This window comes from Schistocerca americana, chromosome 1, assembly GCF_021461395.2.
Source record: "Schistocerca americana isolate TAMUIC-IGC-003095 chromosome 1, iqSchAmer2.1, whole genome shotgun sequence".
Taxonomy (NCBI): Eukaryota; Metazoa; Arthropoda; class Insecta; order Orthoptera; family Acrididae; genus Schistocerca; species Schistocerca americana.
The window spans coordinates 664,050,132-664,076,999 of record NC_060119.1 but is presented as its reverse complement, the minus strand read 5'-3'; the positions used below and the strand labels follow the sequence as shown (position 1 = coordinate 664,076,999).

At 39.9% G+C, this 26,868-nt stretch overlaps 3 protein-coding genes across 3 annotated transcripts in view; all 3 read right to left on the bottom strand.

Moving 5' to 3' along the window:
- Positions 1-8,030: 8,030 nt before the first annotated feature.
- On the bottom strand, positions 8,031-26,546 carry LOC124608375 (transmembrane protein 203). The gene is made up of 3 exons (XM_047139980.1): positions 26,316-26,546; positions 20,738-20,923; positions 8,031-8,219 (listed from the first exon to the last, which is right to left on the bottom strand). Exons 1-2 carry the CDS (start codon positions 26,544-26,546, stop codon positions 20,738-20,740), a joined length of 417 nt encoding a protein of 138 aa, XP_046995936.1. The 3' UTR covers positions 8,031-8,219.
- Positions 8,237-9,352, bottom strand: LOC124608391. The gene is made up of 2 exons (XM_047139981.1): positions 8,879-9,352; positions 8,237-8,838 (listed from the first exon to the last, which is right to left on the bottom strand). The coding sequence occupies exons 1-2, from the start codon at positions 9,135-9,137 to the stop codon at positions 8,738-8,740; spliced, it is 360 nt and encodes a 119-aa protein (XP_046995937.1). The 5' UTR covers positions 9,138-9,352; the 3' UTR covers positions 8,237-8,737.
- LOC124608359 (ribonuclease P protein subunit p20) overlaps positions 26,538-26,868 on the bottom strand; it is a 33,936-nt gene continuing 33,605 nt past the window's right edge. Inside the window, exon 4 of the mRNA XM_047139979.1 lies at positions 26,538-26,667. Coding sequence (XP_046995935.1) covers positions 26,558-26,667 — 110 coding nt within the window. The 3' untranslated portion in view covers positions 26,538-26,557. The remainder of the gene's footprint in view (positions 26,668-26,868) is intronic.

Here is a 26,868-nt window from a genome sequence, read left to right as displayed (position 1 = left end):
GCAGGTGTTATTTCACGCTCTAAATTTATCTGAATCTAAAAAGTTTGTGAACACTAAAAATGTACTCACGAAACCCTCTTGAGCTCACAGATACTTGACTGTGGCAGTGAACATTTTAAATGAACCTAACACAGTTCACCCTTGAAACATTGGTCACTGCACAATTTGAGAAAAGTATGACGTATGCATCTAACCCTTACGATCATATGGGCTGAGATATTAAATTTTCTATACACGAATATTGTTGACAAGGGAACCTGTAAGTAAGGCATTTGGAGATGTTAATAGGTAATAAAGTGCTGGTACCTTCAAATGTTTATTGCATTAATATTCAGTTTTAGCATCTCAAATGGAGGTGAAAATTAAAATGGAACTGCCAACTGCCATCAAACACTGTGCAGCATTGCTGAATCACCAAGCTGATGAAGAATCTGGTAGGTGTCCACAAGAGGGCAGGCAAGGGGGGGGAGCCTGGGCTCATTGTCCAGACAGTCACAGCAGCAGTGTTGAGAAAAATACAAAATATTTTCCAAATTAATTTTACTGATACCAGTGCTAAGAATAAACCATTAATATAAACTGTACACAGATTATAATTTATCGAACACAAGCCAATTAGAAAACTGCCAGACATGTAATAATCTTCAACTATTTGAAGTACCACAACACCAGAGTGAACATAAAGGCAATACTGAAACATCTTGCCTGAGGGAAATTAACTGAACGGATGACAATATTGACAGGAGACAGTGTGTGCTAGGATCTATGAAAACTAGACCTGTAATTGTAAAGTTTGTTCATTTAGGAAAAGATGTGAAGGCTTCAAAGTGAAGGAATTCATGAAGTCAGGTTTGACACTTTGTGTGCTTCTAAAAGACTGAAAATTTTGAACAATGCAGTCTCCACATTGTGTAGATAAGGGATGGCAGGATAATAGTGAGCACAGAAACTGGCAAAACATCGGCCAACAGAGAAAATGAACTGAGAAGTCCCACACACCTTGACTCCCGAAGAAAAACGACATGCAGAGGCCTGTCACAGCTTGATTGAAATGCACATCATGGACAATTCGTCTCTAGAAAAAAAAAAAAAAAAAAATCATAATAGGTGATAAGACTTTGTGTTATCAATAAGAACCGTGCAGAAATTCACATGAGGAGTCAAGGCTTCGATGACATAACCAATATTCAAACCAATGTGGCTCGAGTTGAACATCATCCCAAAAGAGGACATTTGTGAACATTCTGTGCATTGTACTGAACTGATGAGGGGGAGGGGGGCTATGTACAACACCAGAAGCATTGAAATCATAGTCTTAGCTTTTCCCTATTGTTTATTAATCTAGCCTCAAAAAGTGTTGGATGATGTGGTAGACATCTGTGGAATACTTCTATTGGAGACTTGACTAGAGATGAGCACTTTCTGAAGCTACAAAAAGAAAGACTGCTATGTCTTACTAAGGCACGAGAAGCCTAACACACAAGGGGTTGGAGCAGGGCACATACACACACTGATTTATTACCTAATATGCAACACATTTCCAACAGTAATGAAGACAAGTAAGTCTGTTATGTTTATTACCTCCAAATTACTTAATGGAAAGCACCTAATTTGTGTCTTTGACATATCACTGAAAGTAGGTCATGAGGTCAGTTCCAAAAATGCCCTTTCAAGTCTTGAATCGGCATACCAACATACAATTATTACTGGCACGGGTGTCGACTCCATGGGGCCTGAGCCCCTCAAAAATTTAAGAAAATTATTAGTTATATTATGCTTCGTAAAACCATAAAATTATATTGGAATTTTTTATTTTTCTTATTTTACAATTATTGCCTTTTAACATACATTCAGTAATGAGTTAAAACAAATAATTATTACAGTAGTAAGCAGGTTAACTGAAAACGAGTGGTGTGAATCATGATGGTGTTATGGTGCTGTGGGTACACATAGAATTTGTCCCGGTGCGCGAACCTTCGGGTAAAGTCTGGTGTCGGTGGGCGAGCGCCACAGCTGCAGCGACATCAAAAGGACTGGAGCAGAAGCGCGTGGAACCCTCCACCTTGCATCACCTTGACGCTTCAAGACATTACAATGACTGGCTATATAAAGCCCACCCTGAGTCATTTAGTGTGGATACTTTTGTTCAGTGCATGCTGCAGATGTGTTTAGTGTTCCAACTTGAGTGTCTAGAGGACTATTTTATATGACTATTTTATTCATTTACTTTAGTCACTTAGTGTATTGTGAATTAAGTTTGCAATGGACAAATTTGTTAGCAAAAAGGAACACTTGGAAGTTGTTGATACTGCAAGTCAACCTCCAAAAATTATTGTCATCAATTGCTTCGTTGCCTTCAGGCGAGAACCATCCACAGCCGAAACATGGACAATCATTTCAGAAGTCTTGGTTGATCAAATATACATGGCTAGAATATGAAGCATCTACAGAAAAAGTTTTTTGCAAAACTTGCAAAGAGGCAGATGCTCAAAATCTATTACAATTTTCTTCAAAAAGAAGATGCATTTACTTCCATAGTGTTTTCTAACTGGAAAAAGGCTTGGGAAAAAATTCTGTCTTCACAAAAATATGTTTATGCATAAATATATCTACACAAAGATGATGTGACTTACCAAACGAAAGCGCTGGCATGTCGATAGACACACAAACAAACACAAACATACACACAAAATTCAAGCTTTCGCAACAAACTGTTGCCTCATCAGGAAAGAGGGAAGGAGAGGGAAAGACTAAAGGATGTGGGTTTTAAGGGAGAGGGTAAGGAGTCATTCCAATCCCGGGAGCGGAAAGACTTACCTTAGGGGGAAAAAAAGGATGGGTGTACACTCGCGCGCGCGCACACATATCCATCCACACATATACAGACACAAGCAGACATATTTAAAGATCGTTTGGTAAGTCACATCATCTTTAGATATATTTTTCCCATGTGGAATGTTTCCCTCTATTAATTCATGTTTATGCATAAAGGTGTTCTGAAACTAAATTCTATCACCAACCGAAGTGTGGCGTCCCAACCGAATGAACAGGTAGATAGTGATATGAAGAAAGGCCGTTTAGCTCTTGAGACAATTTTTAGTACTGTGCAATTTCTATGCTGACAAGGACTAGCTTTTCTATTATGGTTAAAGAAACAAGTGATTCTTCGATTCACGAACAAGTGTCATTTTGTATTTGTACTGTCAATGATTCCTTCATCATCAACGAAGACTTTTTTGGCTTATACAAGACCCCCAACACTGAATCAAAAACACAGTTTGATATTTTAAAAGACATTTTTGCTCATCTTAATTTGTCAATGGATAAATTAAGAGGACAGTGCTATGATGGTGCCTCGAATATGAGAGGTAAGTTCAAAGGACTAAAAAAGTTAGTTTTGGATATACAACCAAAAGCACATTATGTGCACTGCACTGCTCACAGTTTACACTTGGCAGTCGTAGACAGTTACTGCCCTCTTACGACTATGAGGGATATTATGCTTTAGCCCATACTTAATAAACACCATAAGGGAATCCAGCAAAAGAATGGGACTTTTCAGAAGCATACACTGTGAGAGCGCCAATGATCAAGCTGGTCTACGACCCCTTTGCCCGACTATGAACTATGGGAGCTTCTAGTATCTTGAGAATATTGAAAAACTTCTAGAGTTTTTTGAAACACTTTCTGCAGAGGACAAAACCGAGGCAGGTTACAAATGTGCAGGCTACCTTGAGTCAATGTTATGATTCAAGACATTTCTTTTTACATCTTTATTGCCATGCAATCAACCCAGTAGAGGATGTCAATGAAAAATTCAGTGCCCTCATCTAAGTCTTAATGATCTGGAAAAAAAATATATGAGGGCTTGATTTGTATATTGAACAGAAGGCCTGGGAATTGTGTTTGAAAGAAAAACCTTCACAAGTTGATGATCCTTCACTTCCTCGGAATCAAAATATACTAAAGAAGTATTAAAACCGGCCAGCTCACCGCCCACTTTCAAAACCCCAAAGGAATACTACAAAGCTATTTACATTGAAGTTTGTGAAACGGTGCAATCTTGCATTACTGAGTGATTTGCTTTAACTGGACTCACACAGGTCATTGCAGTTGAACAAGAGTGCTTGTTTTAGTAAACAGAGGTGAAACAAATTTGGAAAAATCAAATGAGATTTTCAAAAATGACCTAGACATCGATAGACTGTGCTTACACTTGAATAGCTGATATTGCTAATAAAAAAACAACTGGTCTTAAAAACATGCGTGATGTAAGAAAGTACATTACACAAGAGCCTGCAGTTGGAGAAATGTTATGTGAAGTAGTGAAGTGCATTGAGCATCTCCAAGTAGTTCCAATAATGACAGCAACAGCAGAACAGTCATTTAGCGTCCTAAGATGTCTGAAGTCATATCTCCAATCAACAATGGGACAGAAGCGATTGAACAACTTGGCTGTTCTTCATGCCCACCGAGACGTTTTGGATATCCGACCAGTCATCAACGACTTCATATTCAGTAATCCAGTCAGACAGTCGACATTTGCACCTTTCTAAAGACACTCTAGCCCCAATAATGGCATTTAGAGCAATATTAAAAATCTTTATAAAATAGAGAATTAAATACATACATAATGTTAAATTTTCAGTTTCGAAATATTAGTACTAGTTTAGTACTGTATTACTATAGTATTGTATTAGTTATTTTCAAATACTTAAATATTTTTAGGGTGTAAGACCCAATTAAAACATGCTATTTATATACTTTTTGACTGAAAGTATTAGGCATAGTGTATTAACTTTATTAACTGTATTGAAGCATTAACTTCGAGATATTGTTTTTATTTAATGAACACTGAGCCTTATTCAAAGTAAGCTTAAATTAGCTATCTCACTTATTAATCAAAGTGCTATTACTGTGCGACAGCAATATTTTGTTTTATTCTTTTAATGATAGTTTAGGATTTATTTAAATATAATTTCAATCTTTTCAGAGCTATATATTCACTGCTCTGTAATAGTCTATGAGCATGATTATTGCTATAAATTCAATTTGCTTTTTACAAAAATGCCATGCATGTTTATGTTTTGTTTCTTTTTTCAAAGCCAAAAAATGTGTCAGGCTTGTCAAGTTATCGAGTCCAGATTTCAGGGTGCTAATGTTGATCATATGACTCTAAAATTCTTAGAAAACTTTAAAACTCACTATTTTTCATCTGAAATTTAGAAAATTTCCCAGGGCAAGACCCCCAGTATGCCCCCCCCCCCCCCAATATTTTTTATAAGTTGGCACCCCTAATTACTGGTGACCCTTAATATGAATCTTCTGTACAACAAACCCTTTGCTGTTGAATTCAAGCACATAATTTCTTCTTTAAGCATGATGTTACTTTATCTAGTACCTATTCATCATGTAGGCAATAATCACAGACACACAGATATCTTTGCAATGAAATCTCCAGAGTAACTCGTTATGATCCAGTATTGCTCGCTAGAATGCCCAAGAAACAAACCATGATTACTTACTACAGAGACTGACAGAAAGTAGATTGTTGGGGAGATGACTTCATTTTCTTCGTAGACATAAGTGACAAACTTAGTCAACTGTGCAACATACATGTTTGCTCAGACCAGGAAAGTGAAAAGAAAATCTGCACTTTGACTAATGGACGAACTACAACAACTCATGAATATCTCAGATGCTGCATGTCAAGTATACACACCTGAAAATTGTTTTGCTTACAAGCATAAGAGAGACAGTCAACTGTGAGAAATTGTAAACTAGAGTGCTCACAGAGTAACTGACAAGGTGACCCAGGTATAGACAAGTAGAAGTTGCAGCTGATTGTCACAATCGAGAAACTAAACCAATATTTTTCCAAAAGCCACCACTGATCTGCAGTCAAAACCGACTTACTGATTATTTCAAGGGGGTAAATGGCAGACCCACACAAAAATTCTTTATTAACAAGGGGAGGCCGCCAATTGTGAAATTCATATTCAATTCATACTGCGCATAATAAAAGCTCATGGCCAGAGGTGTAATGTGGCAAAGCACCAAGATGCACTTCTCAGCCGTTGTCGAGAAAATCGACAGTTAAAAGAAACCGTTGCGGTGAAATACTCTCTACGATTAATGATTTTCTGCAGCGTCATAGCGCAGCAGTAAGCGCTGGGGTTTGTAATACGAAGGTCGTCGGATCGAATCTCGCGCCATGCAATATCTTTTTATTATTAGTTTTTTGCAATTCATATATATATGTAACTATTAATGAATTGCTTATGCATGTTGGTGAAGGCGGATCGCTCTCCAATTGTACCGCCTCCATTTTTCCGTTTGTTTAACAGGGTGTACCAAAGCTGTCCTGTCCGCACTGATTTTCGACGATGTTGCAAGTTGGGCTAGGGACCGCATCTACCTTCTTTCGAAGTTAGCAGGCAACTACGCTGTTATGGGGCGACTCGTTTCGGCCCATTCAACATCTGTCCTTCAAGTGTAACGAGCGAGTAACGGAGTTTATATTTCATACCTGCCACAGCAAGTTTGTGTTCGTGGGGTCTCTATTCTAATTCGAACGTTTGACTTACGCTATACGTATTCGTTTCTACGTCTTCCGTTAACTATACGTAGTTAACATTATGAAGACAATTAATAACATTTGTGAAATACAACTTTCTTTGCGGAAAACATAATGATGATCGAAGTCGCCAGTTTTTCCACGACAAACGACTTTCAACAACTTATTATATGCATAATTGTTGCAACTGATTGCCGGGAATTATATATGTATGAATTACAAAAAAAAAAAAAAAAAAAAAAAAAAAAAAAAAAAAAAATTGTATGGAGCGAGATTCGATCTGGCGACCTTTGGATTACGAACCCGAGCGCTTACCGCTGCACCACCACGCTGTAGAAAATTACTAATCGTACAGAGCATTTCACTGCAACGGTTTCTTTTAACTGTCGATTTTCTCGACAACGGCTGAGAAGTGCATCTTGGTGCTTTGCCACATTATACCACTGGCCACGAGCTTTTATTATGCGCAGTATGAATCGAATCTGAATTTCACAATTGGCGGCCTCCCCTTGTAAGCATGTTATGGAAAATACTATCAAAATATCCATAACCTATACCAATCACCACCACCTTGCACATAGGAACTATAGCGCAAAAAATCAAAATCATTGACCAGCATCTGCACATCTTCAAACACTCTCGGATTGCATTTTCCTATTAGCTACTACGAGGCATATTAGAGAAGTGCCTTTTATGCACAGAAATATATTATTAGCAAAATCTTTTACATGGAGTTTTAGTTTCTTATAATCCAACTTCACTTTTCCAGTTCAATGAACTTTTATTAATATTGCACTAGCTTTTCCTGCACCTCTCCACAAAAGTTCTTGGGGAGTTGAATCCATTGACAATTAAAGTCCTGAGTTAATCACGTTCAATCCATTGGCTATCAAGCCAGTGTATCAACTGCAAGAAGAGGTAACAGTCACTGGGTGACAGGTTGGAACAGTATGGTGATTGGTCAATACGTTCCCTACAGAGATGTGGAGTCTTATCCTTCACATGTTGGTAGCAGCTTGTGTGCATATGTTCATTCATTCACATATTGTCCTACAAATGTGCAACTACATTACAACGGTTCTTCTCAGGACCAATCCACCAGATATCTGGCTCATAACATTCGAATTTTACAGCTTACAATGGAAGGGCTTAGCTGATCTAAATCTCAACGTCTTTCTCGTATGCTTCTTGGAAACTGTGGATATGGCAGAGATTCAAGAGACACACATTTATACTGAAGAGAGCCTATATTCGTGAGAATGTGTAGCTGGTAATGAAGTCCTGGGAGCTATATATCAGATTGAGGGCTGTGCTATGCATATACGCAGTAATATTGAGAATATGCTAATGACCTACAATAAATTGTTACTGCAGGAGGCTAGAGGAAAATGAAAAGGCAGGAAAAAAAAGTTTCAGTATAATCACATCTAAGGGAGGAGCAAAGTACCAGTTATTTGCATTGCATTAATTTATCTTGAAAATATTGGGTCTAAATATATAAAGGGCAGCAGTCTACAAAAAGGTATGTATTAATATTTGTCATGAAAAATATCAGTCCAAACAAAACTTGGCTGCAACTCATAGGATTGGAAATGTGTTGATCATCAGTCCCATGGCTTTTATCCTCCTGCCAAATTCACACCTGTAAAGAAAAAGTTATGAATAATATTAATTTCAAACTATCACAAGCACTTATGAAATTAATAGCCTCATGAAAAGTTAAACAGCTTCTATGGCGAAAGAATATGACGATGTTACCTTTTTTGTCAGTACCAATGAAGAACAATTCTGCTAACTTTTTTCCTCATTCTTACAAACTATGACTTTAACTAGGAAAAAATATATGGGATGTTAGATAGAAGAAGAAAGGTACTAGATCTAAAACTTTGCTTCTGCCATTTTTTTATGAAGTTCGGGGCATTATTGTGAAAAACTCACCAAAAAATTATGATTCATAGTATTGCCCATCACTAGCCACTACATTCTCCCATCTTTCGGATAGCATACGAATCCTGTGGCAGAAGAACTGGGCGTCTTCTGTCGGGATCCATGAATTGATTCCATTTTGCACTTTAGCCAGACTGTATGCCACTGATCGAAAAAGGTGGTAGTCGGAAAAAGAGCAATGTACGGAGAATACAGCGGGAGGGACAGGACCTCTCATTTTAACATTTCCATGTATATTTTGACGGAGTTTGTGACATGGGGTCGAGAAATGACCTGCTGCAAAATTACCTTTACCTGTCTATCGCTGTATTGTGGCCATTTGTGTTTCAGTGCTGGGCTCGAACGCATCAATTGCTTTCGATAATGATGTCCTGTGACTGTCTTCATCTGTTTCAGTAGCTGCAAACATGTTCTGTCTTCCACTGCCATGCTGGTCTTTGACATCAAAATCACCGTTCTTAAGGCATTGAAAACTTTCTCTGCATGTTCTTCCACTAATAGTTCCATCACCATTGGTCTTACCCAGCATTTTAAGAGCCACAGATTTCTTCATGTTAAAGCAGAAAATTGAAACTTCCCACAAATGGAGAAAAATGGGTACATAAGTTGACATACTTAATTGAGAATAACCTTATGATGCCAGCAAATCGACTAATATCTTTATGACATTATGTTTACAGATGCCTAAGCTTCTTGTATTACACCTATGACAAACCACCTGAACACCACTTGCTGCTACTGCCGTAGCAAAGTTGTAGACCTAATACAAGATCGTACATATGTCTGCATTTCGGTGACGCTATTCCAAATGGCAATAGTTAAAGTAGATATGACTGGCAATAGCAAGAAAAGCATTTCTGAAAAAGAGAAATTTGTTAACACTGAATATAAATTTAATTGTTAGGAAACCTTTCCTCAGGTATTTGTCTGGAGTGCAGCCTTGTGTGGAAGTGTAATGTGGATGATAAACAGTTTGGACAACAAGTGAACAGAAGTTTTCAAAATGTAATGCTAAAGAAGAATGCAGATGATCAGAAGTCTAGATGGAATAACTAATTAGGAGATACTGAATGAAATTGGAGGAAAAGAAAATTTATGACCAACTTGACTAAAATATGTGCTTGATTGATAGACACATCATGATCATGAAGGAATGGTCAATGTGGTAAAGGAGGGAAGTGTGAGAGGAGTCCAAGGCTTGATTGCAGCAAACAGGTTCAAACAGATGGAGGCTCCAGCAGCCATGGAGAGGCTTGCACAGGATAGATTAGCATAGAGAGCTGCATCAAAGTAGTCTTTGAGCTAAAGATTACAACAGCAAACCCCAGCATAATCTCTCAGTGTAACTTTGAATGTGAAGGTGAACAATAGTCACAAAAGATGTTTAAATCATCATCCCCGTAACAATGGTGGGGAGTATGCTATCCAAGCACGCAGCATGGGCTGATATAGTTTCAACTGGCTGCTAGTCATTCCCAGTATCTTCCAAACTCCAAAGAGGAAGTCCTATTATGCTGCTAGATTAGTACTTCTGCTAGAAATGATAGTGGAGAATTCACAGGCATGCTACTATGATTACATATCTGCATTTCTACTCTTTAGTGAAGTACAGCTTGCGATGGATATTTGACGCAAGTTCAAACAGCATTTGCTTACTCCAGTTAGCTGTGCACAGCTCACAAAAAGAAGGGCAACAGTATCAAATCCCAACCATCACACAGTTTTCACTATTATGTTCACTATAGGGCATTCTCTGTTAAAGCAGTGGAATTGTATCATCCCACATCCATAATATACTTAGCAGTCCACGTTTTATGGCCCTTTCAGATTTTTTTTCACGACAACAATGTCTATAATATAATAGATGGTTCTGACACAGTAGCTTATCCTACATATTTCATTTATGCAGCACTTACCATACTGTTTACATGAAAAAATGTTCAAGATGCATTTTGCCAATTATGTGTATAGTGATGACTCTTTGCAGCATCTCTCTATTAAGAGTTTCTTTCACCTCATACTGTCTTATATAGATCGCTGTTGCTCAATAAGAGCACAACACACTTGATAAAATGTCTCTTTCATTTATGAAAACAACTGTAGAAAATGTACCCTTTCATGACATAGCACAACGGTCACTCAGTGGCACTACTTAATAAAAAGGTCTTCATTGCCTTGCATTCAACTTTTCCTTTGGAATTCATGAGTCACAAACATAAAACCTGTCACTGATGCAATAAATAAATTTTGCTTAGGTTCCATAAGTGGAAATATAAAGAATTAATGTTTTAGCTTTAAGCTTGATATTGAAATTCCCAGTTATTTGCTTTGAGAGGTCACGATTTATTTTTCTTTCACACGTAATTACTTAAACCTAACTTTGCCAGTATGTTGCACGGAGCACAACTGAACAATGAGAAGGTGATCACAAGCACAACAAAATATGCAAGATGGGTAACTCACCAAATGGATAGGTATGAAGCTTATTTCGCTTCCTGTTTCAAGAGTATTATGTAGACTAAATAAGAATCATAAAATAACACAGGTATTTAATAAAAGTTGACTGTGGTATTATCAGCGGAATATGACTGCATATTTAAAATAAAGGTTATCATAATGGAATCACAGAAACAATGTTTGCAATAATGAGTGGAGCAAAGAAAAAGGAGACGGAGGAGGAGGAGGTCAGGTTCTTTTAAATCTATTGGTGTACATCCCTGGGAAAAGTACTTGGGCAATGAAAGTTTTTAATTTTCTGTTTGTGTGCAGGTATACGTGTGCAGCACTGATGCACACTGAAATCCCTGCACCCAAGTAGCATAGTTCATTCATCAAGAAGTCGAAAACAATTCAAGTTACCTTCCCTCCATTAGGAAGGATGCACTTAATGACTGTGATACGACTTTCAAAATCATGGAGAACAGCAATCAGTTGTCCTTTTCAAGAGTCTTGAACTAATTGTGACAGAAACCGAACAACAGGGGACTGACGTCTACGACATGCACTGATACTATGATATAGTGCATGGATAATGGCTAGGCACTAGCCGAAATCTAGATTTATTTAATAAAACCTGAAAGAAAAGGATGACTGATGGCTGTGCTCCATCACTTTGAAAGCCAAAACAATTAGCACAGCCCACTGATGAAGTATTGTCATGTGGTAATTTGTTTTCTGCATTTGATGAACAAAGCTGCAACAATCCATGCAATGTACAACAACAATGTACCATTATATGACGTGGGATAGGTGGCATAGATGTTTCCAGTGTGATCAAATAAGTCTGAATGACAAAGAGCAAAGTGACAAACCATCTCTCTGTGGATAATCAAGACTCTCAAGAGAACTGGAGAGGTCCTGGTGCTCAGTGACCAGCATATCACAACTGAGGTCATAGTGGCAAAAGTGGAAACTAGTCATGAAACAATTTTTAGCACAATATTCTGAACATAAGGGTCTCCACCCACCGGGTTCCACGACTCCTCACACCCATGTGTGAAGTCTGCACTGAGGCTGCAGCTTTGATATGTCAATCTAGATGACTTCAGCCATCTAATTACAATAAACATAGCATACTATCAAAATCTCCTCAAAAGGCTATAGGAAGATCATGTGGAGACTGCCCAAGGGGTAGTTTTTGCTCCATGATAATGCCTGTGCTCATTCTGCTTCTTTGGAATGAGAACAAGATGACATTTTTTGAACAGCCAAAATGCAGATTTCTACAACCAAGGTCTGCACCAAGTCACCTGTCACTGGGAAAAATGAGTTGAACTGAAGGGTGACATTTAGAGGAGGACTAACACTATCACAGCTTAATTTTTTTGAGTATATAATTACAGCTTTACAACTATTTCTGTCAATAGCATTAACAATATTGTGAGAAGGAAAGTGGCTATTCACCATATATCGGAGATGATGAGTTGCAGATAGGCACAACAAAAAGACACTCACAATTAAGGCCTTTGTCAACAATACACACACACACACACACACACACACACACACACACACGCACGCACGCACAAAAGGCGCGGGTCGCACAAAAGGCGCGGTTCCACAAACGCAGCTAACACACACGATTGCAGTCTTAGGCAACTAAAACCACACTGCGAGCAGCATCACCAGTTCATGATGGGAGTGGTGACTGGGTGGGGGTAAGGAAGAGGCTAGGGTGGCGGGGGTGGAAGGATAGTATGGTGGGGGTGGTGGACAGTGAAGTGCTGCAGGTTAGACGTAGGGCAGGGGAGAGGTGGGGGGAGGGGAGGGGTAAGTAGTGGAAAAGGAGAGAAATAAAACAGACTGCATGTGGTAGTGGAATGGCAGCTGTGTAGTGCTGGAATGGGAACAGAAGGGGCTGGATGGGTGAGAACAGTGACTAACAAAGGTTGAGGCCAGGAGGGTTATGAGAATGTAGGATGTATTGCATGGAAAGTTCCCACCTGTGCAATTTAGAAAAGCTGGTGTTGGTGGGAAGGATCCATATGGCACAGGCTGTGAAGCAGTCATTGAAATGAAGGATATCATGTATGCCACAGGCTGTGAAGCAGTCATTGAAATGAAGGACATCATGTTTGGCAGCGTGATCAGCGACAGAGTGGTCACTAGTTTCTTGGCCACAGTTTGTCGGTGGCCTTTCATGTGGACAGACAGCTTGTTGGTTGTCATGCTTACATAGAATGCAGCACAGTGGTTGCAGCTTAGCTTGTAGACTTCATGACTGGTTTCACAGGTGGCCCTACCTTTGATGGAATAGATGATGTTAGTGACTTGGAAATAAGTCTCTTTATTTAGGGAGACAGTACAGACCCTTACCTGCAATACATCCTATGTTCCCATAACCCTCCTGGCCTCAACCTTCATTAGTCATTGTCCTCACCCATCCAGCCCCTTCCCTGTTCCCATTCCTGCACTTCACAGTCGTCATTCCACTACCAGACCCAGTCTTTTTATCTCTCTCCTTTGCCGCTACTTCCCCCTCCCTACCTCTCACCTGCCCTCCGTCTAACCTGCAGCGCTTCACTGTCCGCCACCCCCACCATACTATCCTTCCCCCTCACCACCCCAACCCAGTCGCCACTCCCATCATCAACTGGTGCTGCTGCTTGCAGTATGGTTTTAGTTGCCTGAGACTGCAGTCGTGTGTGTGTGTGTGTGTGTGTGTGTGTGTGTGTGTGTGTGTGGAGGGGGGTGGTGTATTGTTGAAGAAGGCCTTAATGGCTGAATGCTTTAATTGTGATAGTGTTTTTGTTGTGCCTACCTGTGACTCAGCATCTCCACTACATGGCGAGTAGCAACTTTCCTTCTCGCAATATTGTTACATTCCATCCTTCATTTTCCTTTGTTTGTTTTTGTCTGGCAATAGCAGTGTTACACAAAAGCAGCAGCAACAGTAAATACAGATGGAAACCAAGTGTCAATTATTTTATCAGGAAAAAAGAGTTAATTTATTACAGTGTTAAAGAGTGAAAAACATAAAATGTCTGCGTTCGAGGAAGTCAAGATCTGTACCACGATTTCCTTGAAAAATTTTAGGGCACAGTTGTAGAAAAAGGTTAAAGTACACGTTACTCTGAGTTGCATTACATGGACTTTTTTTTGTGCAAGTGTGTTAAACTGGAGTTTCAGTAAATCTATAAAATGTACTGTATAAGAAGAATATTAATGTGTTTGACTAAAACACCCTCAAAAATTTTAAATTATTGTCAAGCATATGCATGTACTTACATGAAACTGAAATTAATGTTCTATGATTTACAATGTTTGGAAATAAGGCTGTGTGTGAAAGTTATAAGTTTGAAGTTGCAGTCATTTGCAAGAGTGCTAAGTCATTAGGAAGAGATACACTATGCATGTATATGATGTGTGATACCATAAATACATTAGATGCAGTTGTGTAAGGAACTCGGCAATTAATCAGATAATAATAATAACAATTTAGATATAACGATTTAGAAAAAATATCTGAATGGTGCGAAAAGGGGCAGTTGACACTAAATAAAGAAAAGTGTGAGCTCATCCACATGTGTGCTAAAAGGAACTCATTAAACTTTGGTTAAACGATAAATCAGTCTAATCTAAAAGCCGTAAGTTCAACTAAATACGTAGGTATTACAATTACGAACAACTTAAATCGGAAAGAACACACACAAAATGTTGTGGGGGAGGCAAACCAAAGGCTGTGTTTTACTGGCAGGACACTTAGAAAATGTAACTGACCTACTAAGGAGACTGCCTACACTACGCTTGTCCGTCATCTTTTAGAATACTGCTGCACGGTGTAGGATCTTTACTAGATAGGACTGGTGGAGTACATCGAAAAAGTTCAAAGAAAGGCAGCACATTTTGTATTATCGCAAAATATGGGAGAGTGTGTCACAGAAAGGATGCAGGATTTGGACTGGAAATTATTAAAAGAAAGGCGTTTTTCGTGTTGACGGAATCTTCTCACGAAATTCCAATCACCAACTTTCTCCTCCGAATGCGAAAATATTTTGTTGACACTGACCTATATAGGGAGAAACGATCACCACAATAAAATAAGGGAAATCAGAGCTCGTACGGAAAGATATAGGTGTTCATTCTTTCCGCGCGCTATACGAGATTGGAATAATAGAGAATTGTGAAGGTGGTTCGATGCAGCCTCTGCTAGGCACTTAAGTGTGATTTGCAGAGTATCCATGTAGATGTAGAATAATAGGAAAGTAGAATAATGTTACCCATTCTGCATAGTGTAGCGTATCTAACACTAGTCTGTCCTCCTTTCTTATGCTTGCAAGCGTTTTCTACTGCTGTTTCTTCACGGTACCTCATTTCATACTTTATCCGTCCACTTTATTTTTAACATTCTGATATAGGATCATTCTCCAGATTTCCAATCACATGCTTGGCTTTCATATAACACTGTGCTTCAAATATGTACTTTGAGAAATTTCTTTTTCAGTTGCAAGTCAATCTTTCATATAATCAGAGATTTCCTACCAAATTTGTGTCTCAGATCTTCCAGGCTTCTACTAAACTGTGAAATCTTGTTTTCTAGATAGGAGAACACTTCTACTATAAGTGCTCCTGCTATTGTAACTTCCCAAATTTGGTGTTAAACATTCTGCCATAATCCCCACTACTCTTCGTCACTGTCACCTTAAATTTGTTTATAGTTTACCCATATTATCATGCTGCCCATTATGTTTATCAGTAGCCCGAAACTTTCCTTACTTTTGGTCACATGGGTTATTTTGTCTATGGGTTTCAGCATTGTTACCCATATTCCTTGTACTTTTCTTCCTTCCCTGTAAACTACATTCACTTCCAGCAGTGCTTCTTCAACATATGAATCAAACAATGTCAATAAGCTGCAACAATATCTCAAATTCCTGTTAACAATGTGGCAACCCTTTGCCACACTCAGGTTTTAGTAGTTCCATACATTCCTCACTTGCTAAGGCCATTTACTACAGCAATGAGTTTCTGTCTTCGCACACTTACTTTTACGCAAGCTGCCAATTCTGCCACGCAACTGGATGCTCATCTACTATGGTCGATGGCTACCCATACAGAACAATAGTTCTATTTATTTCCTCTCTCAGAGGTCACAGTTCGTAGTAATCACTGAGTAAAACAGATGTGATTTGTGGCATTTCCCAAGGAAATGTTATAGGCCTTCTGCTGTTCCTTAGCTATATAAACAATTCAGGAGGTGATCTGAGCAGCCATTTTAGGTTGTTGCTAGATGATGCTGTCTTATCATCTAGTAAAGTCATCAGAAGGTCAAAACAATATCTGCATGGTGCAAAAATTGGTAATGGAACCTAAATATCAAGAAGTGTGAGGACATCCACATCAGTGCTAAAAGAACTCCGTTAAACTTCGATTACACAATAAATCAATCAAATCTAAAGGCCATAAATTTAACTATATACCTTGGAATTACAGTTACAAATAACATAAATCTGAAAGAACACATAGGAAATGTTGCGGGGTAGGCGAAGCAAGACTGTGATTTATTGGCATAACACTTATAAGCTGCAACAGATTTACTAAAGAGACTGCCTACACTACACTTGTCCATCCTCGAGTACTGCTGCGCTGTGTGGGATCCTTACCAGATAGGATTAATGGAGTACATCGAGGAAGTTCAAAGAAGAGCAGCATGTTTTGTGTTATCGAGAAATAGGGGAGTGTGTGCCATGGACATGATACAGGATTTGGGGTAGACATCATTATAAAGAAGGCGTTTCTCGTTACGATGGGAACTTCTCATGAAATTTCGATCACCAACATTCTCCTCCGAATGGAAAAATATTTTGTTGATGCAATCTACATAGGGAGAAACATTCATCATCATCATATCATCATCATCAAATAAGGGAAATCAAAGCTTGCATGGAAAGATATAAGTGTTCATTTCTTCTGCACATTGTTCAAGACTGGAATAATAGAGAATTATTGTGAAGGCAGTTTGACAAACCCTCTGCCAGGCTCTTATGTGTGATTTGCAGAGTACCCATGAAGATGAGGATGTAGATGTGATGCAGGTCCTTGGCGTCATCTCATCACCTCCAGCCAACAACTGCTACACGATACTCCATTGCTGCAACTCAAGTTTTCCAAAATGCAGCACATGTAGGTCCTCCTTTCCCTCTAACAGTACGCAGACTGTCGACCCTTCCAATTCCTGTGCCACCTCTGAAACCTAACGGTGTCCTGTACAACATCTGCCATCGGCCGCGCAGTCCCAGCCAACAGTGCAATGACCACTACCACCACTGCAGCTCCAGCCAACCTGCTGAGGCCTTTTGAAACTCGACCGGTCTCTGCTGTTACCATGAGCACTTCGGGACATTCGCTATGAACTGCAGGAAGCTGTGCTCCTGATACCCAAACTCCAACAGGTGGCAGGATTATATGCACCCAGCTGCTGTTCAGTCTCTAAGCCCCTATTCATCTGTGATGCTCACTCCGTTCCTGATCAACATCAGCTCTGCGTTGGCTATCTTTCTATAATGGCTCGTACGCGACCCTGGCACTGCCTCAGCCATCCTTCTGATGGCAGTGAATAAGTGTGCCACCACCACCTCCTATGGCACACATCATCGGCCTACAATGGGATTCCACTGGATCTTCACTGTCGCTAACATAATGGACCCCATTATGAGAGTGGACTTCATCTAGCACAACTGACTGCTTCCCAGATGTCAGGCTTCGCTTCGCCCACATTCATGTGGACACTGTTGGCCTTCTACCTTCCTATAACTACTATTGCTGCTGCTGCTACCTCTTCACCGTGGTGGATAGGTTCATCCCCTAGCCTGAGGCAACATTCTGTCCGACCTCTGCATGCCTGATCTGTACCTGACATCCAGCTCCATGCTGTCACCAACTGCAGAGGGAACGGCTCCACAGTATCTTAAAGGCCTCCCTTGCCTGCCGCAACAACAGACGGACCACTTCTTGGCCTCCTCGTCGCTCACAAAGCAGACCATGAGACATCAGCCAATGACTTTGTTTACAACTAGCTACTTGCCATGCCAGGCAACTTCCTAGAACTCACCAATCTGCCTACAGAAGACGTCATCCCTGAGTTCATCAATCACCCCTCCCCAGCACCACAGTGAACGCAGGGTATTCATTCATGATGACTACAAGCCATGCACTCATGTTATGCTGCGCAATGATGTTCACAAGCCCCAGCATTGCCCGCACTACTCCAGCTCCCCACCAGCATTTTGATCGCTAGGCTGAAGCCCACCTATATGCTGTCTGATCTCTCATTGAACTACTGTCTTCACTGAAACACCCAAACACTGACACCGCTGCCAACACCACGGTATCTGATAGAGCCAGTGCCACCAAAAACACAGTGCCAAGCAGCCTGCCATTGTAGCCCGAGATGCCAGCCTGCCACGGTATGGCTGGCAACACTGCAGGGAACATACCATGCTACGCTGGTACTGCCCCTTACCCACCAGCAGTCGGCATACAGGGCCTACATCCCACAATGTCTACAATGCTCATACACCGGCCCCTCTACCTCTCCAGCAACCTACACTTGATGCGTTCAACAGCTGGTCATGCCCCCGATGTCGCATTGCAGCCTCTACCACTTCCACAGCACCATTATTTCACACGTTCCCAGCACCACACCCTGGACCTGCTACCACCCACTCTCATGTTAGAAACACTGCCAATTACTGCTCGCAGCACTCTCCGTATGCAGTTTCGACTGTCAAATGTGGCCACTATGCTGTCAGGCCCTCCTCACTGCCATCTGGCAGTGCTGATGCACCCTTACCTCTGCAGCACCACACTGGCAACCAAGCCAAGTGCCTGCCCACTCCTGTTCGTACAGCCCTAGACACAGCTAGACACAGTCACGCCAACCCAGCTCAGCATACACCCTGCGCACACGTTGCTGGTACTGCACTGCCACGCAACAGATCAGCACTACTGACAGCCGGCTTCCCTGCCCTCCTCACAACCAGTGCTCTGATGTCAGGCACCGGCGTATCTTGCATGACCGACAAACACAGTGTCGATGACACTGCCCATGGCCTCAATGTTGGAACATAACGACCATCCACTGATACCAGCCTTTGTCACCTCGCTCTCATGGAATGGGAGAGGGGGTGAGGTGGGCTGACGGCAGAGGGAGTTGGGGGGGGGGGGGGGGGTGTTGGAGGGGGCATCTCCTAGGGCAGCAGGTTTCTGCTTGTGTGTGCTTATTTCCATCCCAAGCTGTCATTTCTGCTGTGAGACCGGATGCCCGCTGGTACAGGACAATAGGTGTGTTTGTAGTGAGGCTTCCACCGACCTAGGTTTGCCCTCAGTCTCTGTCTTCTCCTCACAGCATCAATGTCTGCGCTTGTTCCATGACGGACTTGCCACTTGGTGATGTGCTTTACACCAATATGCTTAGCATGACATTTTAGTTTTTTCAACTAGCAATAATTGCACCTCGGATAAACCTCATTGACTATTATATTGCCACTGTGCAGACTCACTTGCACCACGCTTTCTCTATGCCCACTACTAAGCCCAGTGTGTAAACCAGTGTTCAGCACTGCAAGCCATCCTACGGACGAGTGGTAGTGCCCACCTGAATACTGCCTACGCTTTGCTCGTCACTGCCAGCGTGCACGTGTATTAACCATGTGCCTTTGGTTCGGATCTTGTCCAGATAATTTTTCTCTGCACGATATGCTTAATTAACCACCATGTGTCAGCAAAATTCGGTGTCGTGCTGGCGATACTCGGAAAAGAGGTAGTGACTTTCTTTGGTGTCCGCTATTCCTGCAGTCCCACGCATTTGTCTTGTCCCATCACACTGGCAAATGACTTTCTCCAATACCTATCAATTTTAAGGTCATTTCAGACTCGTCTTCCTTAGTAGTAGTTTAGTCATTCAATAAACATGTTGTTTCTTTACCACGAGTGGACATTTACCTCTGTTTGGTACTTATCATGCCTTATTTTGCAATTTCATAATTAATCTCTTAAGTTAGGTAGTGAAATATACCTACAAAATTAACTTCTCTGTCTTGATCACTCGCTTTTACTACTCTCATTTAGTTTTCATAGACTGCTGATTAGGCTTTCTTACAAAGTCTTTAACTGCCTTTATTGCAGAATATCCACATCTTACTTCACCTAGCATTACCAAAAATCTCTCTGGATTCTCAGGTTGATCATCAATACTGTCGATACCACTTACATATAAAATAATATGTAGCCTACACATAGAATCTTTATGTTACACACAATCAATCATTTCCCTTAAAACTCAAAATCCTGAGATAACCTGTAATACCTATTCTAGATGTGGTGCTATCCGTTATCATGTGAACATAAATAAGAATTAGATTTGTCATTTCTGTACTGCCCTAGCCTTTTTACTGGATTTCTGAGATTATTGATCTGAAATTGCAAGCTCTCCAGCAAGGGGGTTATGCCATGGCAATCCAGTCTCCTGACAGATATGCCACATCTACTCCCCCTTTAGTCATACTATTTGAGCTACATTTCTGGTAATTTTTCATTGTCTGTATCACTATTCTTAACTGCTTTTAGTGCTTAGCTTTCAAATACTGTGAGCAGTAGAAAAGTTTTAAACATCAATATTACAGCTTGAAATTTGTAGAAAAGTGCATCTAAACATTGTCACATCCAAAAGACTATCATTAAATTCTTGTCTATTAGAATAAAATAGGTACTTACTTAGTGTAACTGGCATGCCCGTACAGCTACAAGCTGTAGCAGAATAAAGATTGGTGACAGCACTTCAGAGAAATCTAGACCGCCACCTCCTTGATCAATGCTTTGCAGCTTTTTGCATAGTAAAAATTTAAACACGAACAGCAAAAGCAGTAGTGTTAGGCTCCATGTCGCGCGCATTAATGCTGCCTGAAAACATTTTTCTTTCTATATATCCCCATGTTACATACAATATGAGATGCATTCAATAATCATATGGTTTTGATAATGTTAGTAGTAAACGCAGAACAATGTACCAATAATTTTGCAAGTGATAGACTTCTGTTCATTTTAGCACACAGTGACAGAGCAAACATATGTATTATTTTGGGTCAACAGAATAAATAAAACTCAAGTAAGTTATACCGAAGTTTAGAAATGGAAGTGAATTGGGATGATGTTACAGGCCAAAGTACATGATGAAGTGCAGGAAGAAGGTGGAGGAGCAGAAGAAAATCCACGGGGGAGGGGAGTGTAGGATAGTATGACAACACACTTAGGATGTGAAAAATAAGATAATATTATCTGTTACAAGATCTCTGTTTCAACAAATACCAGCAGGGACTTTTCTACTACTCTGAAATAACTGAGGACATGTCCTACAAGATAATTTGGTAGGGTAAGTGAAGCTTATCTTTATTAGACTTTATATGAGCAGCAATGATTAAAAAGAGTGGTAGCAATTCTGTAATAAGATTTACTGATGGAGTGCTTAAGACTAATCAAGTACATAACACATCAGAAGAGGATGAAGATTACTAAAAAAATATTCTGCAGCCAAACACGTGGGATACATTTTGACGCATGGATTTATGTTCTGGTGCAGCTTTCACCAGGTTTAATTCCATGAAACTTTTGTGTTCTGTCACATTAGCTTTGTCCTTCCATCAAATGAAGAATTATATTCAAGGCTAATCTAACGTGGCTTGAGAAATTAACCTCACACATTATTTGTTCACTGATTGAAAAATGCACTATACTAAAAGAGATATACATTGGAAAATGAAAATTCTTCATAATACCTGCCTGAATTATTCAAGTTTTGGCCAATAGCTTTCTAATTTACATCAGTAGATAAATGACAGATATGATGTACAAATTAAATTTGTTGGAGTATATAACTTATCAAACTTCTTTTGTGAGAGGGTGGTTTTAAAAAGATATCAATATGGGGTGACTGAGGTAACTTCAAAGATTATCTTTTACATCTGGCACCCTGCAGTATGAAAAAATTGCAAAGATATCGTATTAATAATGATGGTTGTAGAAAGTTGCTTTTTGATGGTAGTTTATTTTATTGGACAAGTTTTGTGCTTTTGCCCATCTTCGGAAGTATCTTACATGTAGTGCTTTTTAGCAGGTTCCAAAGATGATTTATCATAATAATTCTATAATAATATGCTTCTATGATTTAAACTGGCTATTTAAAATTAATGTGCAGTTACTCAGGCTGGCCCAGTTTGAGCTGTAATTATCGTATGGCAGCAAAAATTGGTAGATATGCTAATGTATTAATTTGGAACACATTTACGCTGAAAAACAAATAAATTCCAGTCGTGGCCACCAGGTGCAAATTTGCCGCTGTACACTGTTTGTTTGACGGTATGACATCCATGCTGTCATTTGACAAGCCATAATATGAGTGAACGGTATGGCTACTGAGAAGACAGACCATGCACTTTTACACTTTAAGTGAAACTATGTTATGTGAACAGCAGCAATTACAGTGCAGCACAGAGAGTATCGGTGATCGAAAGGCATGAGGAGACAGGTAATGTTATTAAATGGTGTAAAGAAGATGATGATGAAATTAAAAAACAAAGGTGAGCTTGGTGAGGCATCTGAAAGAGGAAAGCAGGCTCTACCAGTGGAAATTATTGACAAGGATGCTGTTGCCGTAACTGACCATGCAGCATGTGTCCTGATTAGTGCTAGGGCTCATGCAGTGTTAAGAGAACTGTCCATCCTATGGTCAACAGTACCGAAAGATCCGGATGTCACAGCAAGTGGAACTTAATGATCCACAGCAATGGCCTGACTTTGCTCTTCTGTTTCTGGCATGGATTGAAGTTCATGATATTTGGCCGGGCAATATTCTACAAATGAGACACATTTTACACAACAGTGTGCAGTAGAACTGCCAAATTTTGCATACTGTTAAACCACTTGTAGTGCACAAAGAATCATTGCACTCATCATATGTTGCTATGAGGAATGGATGTAACATCTCTATTCTCAGTCCATTCTTCTTTGAAGAGAATACAACCAGAGGGCCTGTCAAACATACCATGACATCTGTACATTATTGATGCTTCTTTGTACAGCATGTGATTTCTGGTTTGGAAGAGTGCAACTGTGTGGAAACTACTGTTTTATTTCAAGATGGGTCAGTACCTCATGTCGCTTGCCCAGTGAAAGATCTGTTTAACACAACTTTCCATGAACACATTATCTTCAGAGGTACGGGCTGCAAGATTGCCAGATTTGAATCTATGAGACTTCTGGCTCTGGGGATATCTAAAAGAACATGTTTACCAGGGACACGTTCAGTCTCTACCTGATCTGAAGGCCAGTTTACAGGAATCTGTTGCTCAGAATTCACAGAAACTGCTGTGAGCAACTGTTGATCATTTTGTTTAACAAATATGTCATACTGTCAATGCTCATATTGAACAAACTGAGTAAGCAGTGGTAGTAGTAAAATCAACATTATGCCTTCCTTATTTGTCTTGAACTTTTCTGCCCACGTCCCATTCCTAATACATTACATGTGGGAAACATCCCTACACATCTTTCTTGCATTTGCAGTGCCTGATTTACACCTGGTGGCCAAAACTGGAATTGGTTTGGCATTAATGTATTAGAATGTCTAACAAGTTTCATTGCCATATGATAATTATAGCCCACACTGGACCTCTGTGAGTAGCTTTAATTATAACTACTCTGTATTTGCAATCGGCATAATATATCTCCAAGAGAATATGTGATTGGCAGTTGAAATTGCCACTGGCAACTACATATTTTTGTAAGAATTTATCATGCTGATTGCTTCTACATGCATATGCAAATCATACAACCACATTATTATATGATTGTTGGAAAACTTTGTTTTCGACATCCACAAAAATTGTAGTATATACAAGGTACCACTGATGATGGGCGAATGCCAGAACAAGTCCAATAAAATAAACTATCATTAAGAAACTACTTACATCAAACATATAATTAACAATATGATATATTTGTAACTGTTACTTTATAAATGCTAGAATATAATATGGATAAATTAAAAAGTCTACTCACCATTTGGCAACGAGAGGAAATGCACATAAAAGATATTGAAATGAGCATGCTTTCAAAGCCTATGTCTCCTCCTTCCGGCACAAGGTTTGAAGAGAATGTAAGGGGAATGAAGGAAAAGGACTGGAGAGGTTTAGGAAAGTGTCTGCCCTTCTCATCCTGTACAGTAAGTCTACACTGAATTGGAGTTATGGCTGACATTTCTGAAACTCTTCCCCTTTACTAAATGTCATCAGTTTTTTTGCCTTCATCCCTCTTCCTTTACCTTCAACCCTTCTGCCAGGATATTCTATTTTGTTTTCAAAAACCGATTATTTTCGTTGATAAGTCCTGATGAGGCTTACATCCTTCAGCAGAAGAGTGAACTAAACAAGCATACATCATATCTAGTAAGCACAATCATGAGCATAAATAGCATGGCGGGGCACACTGAATTATATCAATGTGTTGACAGTAACAAAGGTAGACCGAATATTTAACAAAGGGAGAATATGGATGTCACAAGAATATGTTACATTTAGCATCACGCAACAGGTTTTTTTGATAACACTGGTCATCCAAAGTGCTGGGAGCAGATGAAATGGGTAATACATAATTTTCCTACAAATACATACTTATGTTTCTTCAACTTTTCCCGGTATATAGAATATTCCATCATCTTTCGGGCAAGCATCTCAGACACCATTATTTCTTCTTCCATATAGCCTCTTCAATGTGAGTTGCTGGCAGGACTTAAATACTTGACACAATACTGTGGAGTAAATGCATGCCCATTGTAGGAATCATCATACTTTCTGTCTCTGCTCACTCATGAAATTCGAAGGGCAGTAGATAACAGATGTCATGTTTCTTGATTTCCAGAAAGTCTTCAATATAGATCTGTAGTGTCTCCTAGAAATTAACTATATGCAAACTATATATCCAAAGAATACAATAAAACAAGGCTGGGATGGTTGTGCACATTTTACAACATGAGTCATTACCGAAAATCATCACTCTTTGTGCTGATGACAAAAAAGTCTGATTAGATATTCAATTGGAATAAAGATATCCTACCAGACAGAACTTTGTACATCATTCTTAATGAGGCCTCAACATCAGAAATGAAAGCAGTGTGCAGTTTGGAAGTGTAATGATAGGAGTGCAACTGTTCATGACCTATGTACATGGGTGTGCAAAACACATTATATGTTACTGCCAAGTTGACAACTTAGTACTTCTCACATAGCAGTATTACATTTGTTTTGACTTTATTCAGCTATTCAATTTTTAATGCAAGAAGAAATGCAACTGAACAAAAATTCACAATTATCAAACAATGGAAAATCCAGGACAGAATCTGACAATATTAGGAAAAGGATAGCTGTTACTCACCATATGGCAGAGATGGTGAGTTGCAGATAGACACAACAAGAAACTGCCAGAAAGTGAGCTTTTGGCCAACAAGGCCTTTGTCGAAATTATACCACACACACACACACACACACACACACACACACACACACACACACACATTTATACAAATGCTACTCACACACGTGACCACAGTTTCCGACTGCTGAAGCCAGACTGCGAACAGCAGCACATGATGGGAGAAGCAAGCGAGTGATCAGAGTAAGCAGGAGGCTGGGGCGGGGAGGGAGAGCGATAGCAGGGTAGAGTTAGCAGATGGTGAAGTGCTGCTTGTGGGAGTTTTCAGGAACGAGGTGGAGAGAGGGTTGGGCAGCTAGGTACATGGAGGATGGAGGGGGTGGGGATTAGCGGGAAAGGAACGAAGTAAAAAGGCTGAGCGTGTGTTAGTGGGACAGAGGGCTGCATAGTTTTGGAACTGGAAAATGGAAGGGGCTAGATGGGTAAGGACAATGACTAACGAAGGTTGAGGCCAGGAGGGTTACGGAACTGTAGAATACATTGCAGGGAGAGTTCTCACCTGTGCAATTCAGAAAAGCTGGTGTTGGTGGGAAGGACTCATCCCTTTACTCTCCCACAAGCAGCACTTTACTGTCCGCTACCCCTACCCTGTTATCCCTCCCCCTCTCCACCCCAGCCTCCTCCTTACCCCCACCATCTAGTTGCCTCTCCCATCATGCACTACTGCTTGCAGTCTGCCTTCAGTTGCCCAAGAGACTGTGTAGCAACTATCCCTTTCATAATACTGTTACAATTTACAGTTACCTTTATACCTATGGCTAAATTATGCCTTTCGTGAAATAACTTTCAATAAACAAGTAGTTCAACTCACCTTATACATTCCTTCCAGGTACATGCGTATGAAGACAATTGTACAAAAATATGCGTTGAGGGCATCTGCAGTAAACAAAGGTGAGAAGACAATCCACCATGAACATTGCAGAGTACGGTCAATGTGCAGAGCTAGCAACAATGAAAAGACTAACACAGCATTCAACTGTATCCATAACTCAAAAATCGTAAGTCCTAGCCAACGAACTAATTCATTCAATGAGAAGAACATCACTTCTCTGTTTATGTGTTAGCACCACTTAAAGCTATCCGAAACACACGAATGTGAACTGAAGAATTTTGACGAGTATTTGTTTCGTACTCAGCGTGGTCCTCCAATGGTTCCAGGTCATCTACAAATAAAATAAAAAATAAAATTAATTAATATATACAGAGAATCACTGACTGGTTACTTTACTAATTAAGGAGATCAACAAAAAGACATCACCACCTTTCCTGAATAGATGTTTAATTTTTCACAGGTAATATGTATAAAAACTGAAATAATTTTCATCTTTTGCTATTATGAAGTGTCCTGAGTACAACGTTCTCCC

Bases quoted from the DNA above. Each gene is read 5' to 3' on its own strand.
- LOC124608391 (XM_047139981.1), bottom strand. From the start codon at position 9,137: ATGTCAACTTATGTACCCATTTTTCTCCATTTGTGGGAAGTTTCAATT. The intron at 8,839-8,878 runs CAATTGATGCGT...AACACAAATGGC, and splicing joins CAGGACATCATTATCGAAAG to CACAATACAGCGATAGACAG.
- LOC124608375 (XM_047139980.1), bottom strand. From the start codon at position 26,546: ATGTTCTTCTCATTGAATGAATTAGTTCGTTGGCTAGGACTTACGATT. The intron at 20,924-26,315 runs GTGAGTTGAACT...AAATGTTTTCAG, and splicing joins ACCTGGAAGGAATGTATAAG to GCAGCATTAATGCGCGCGAC.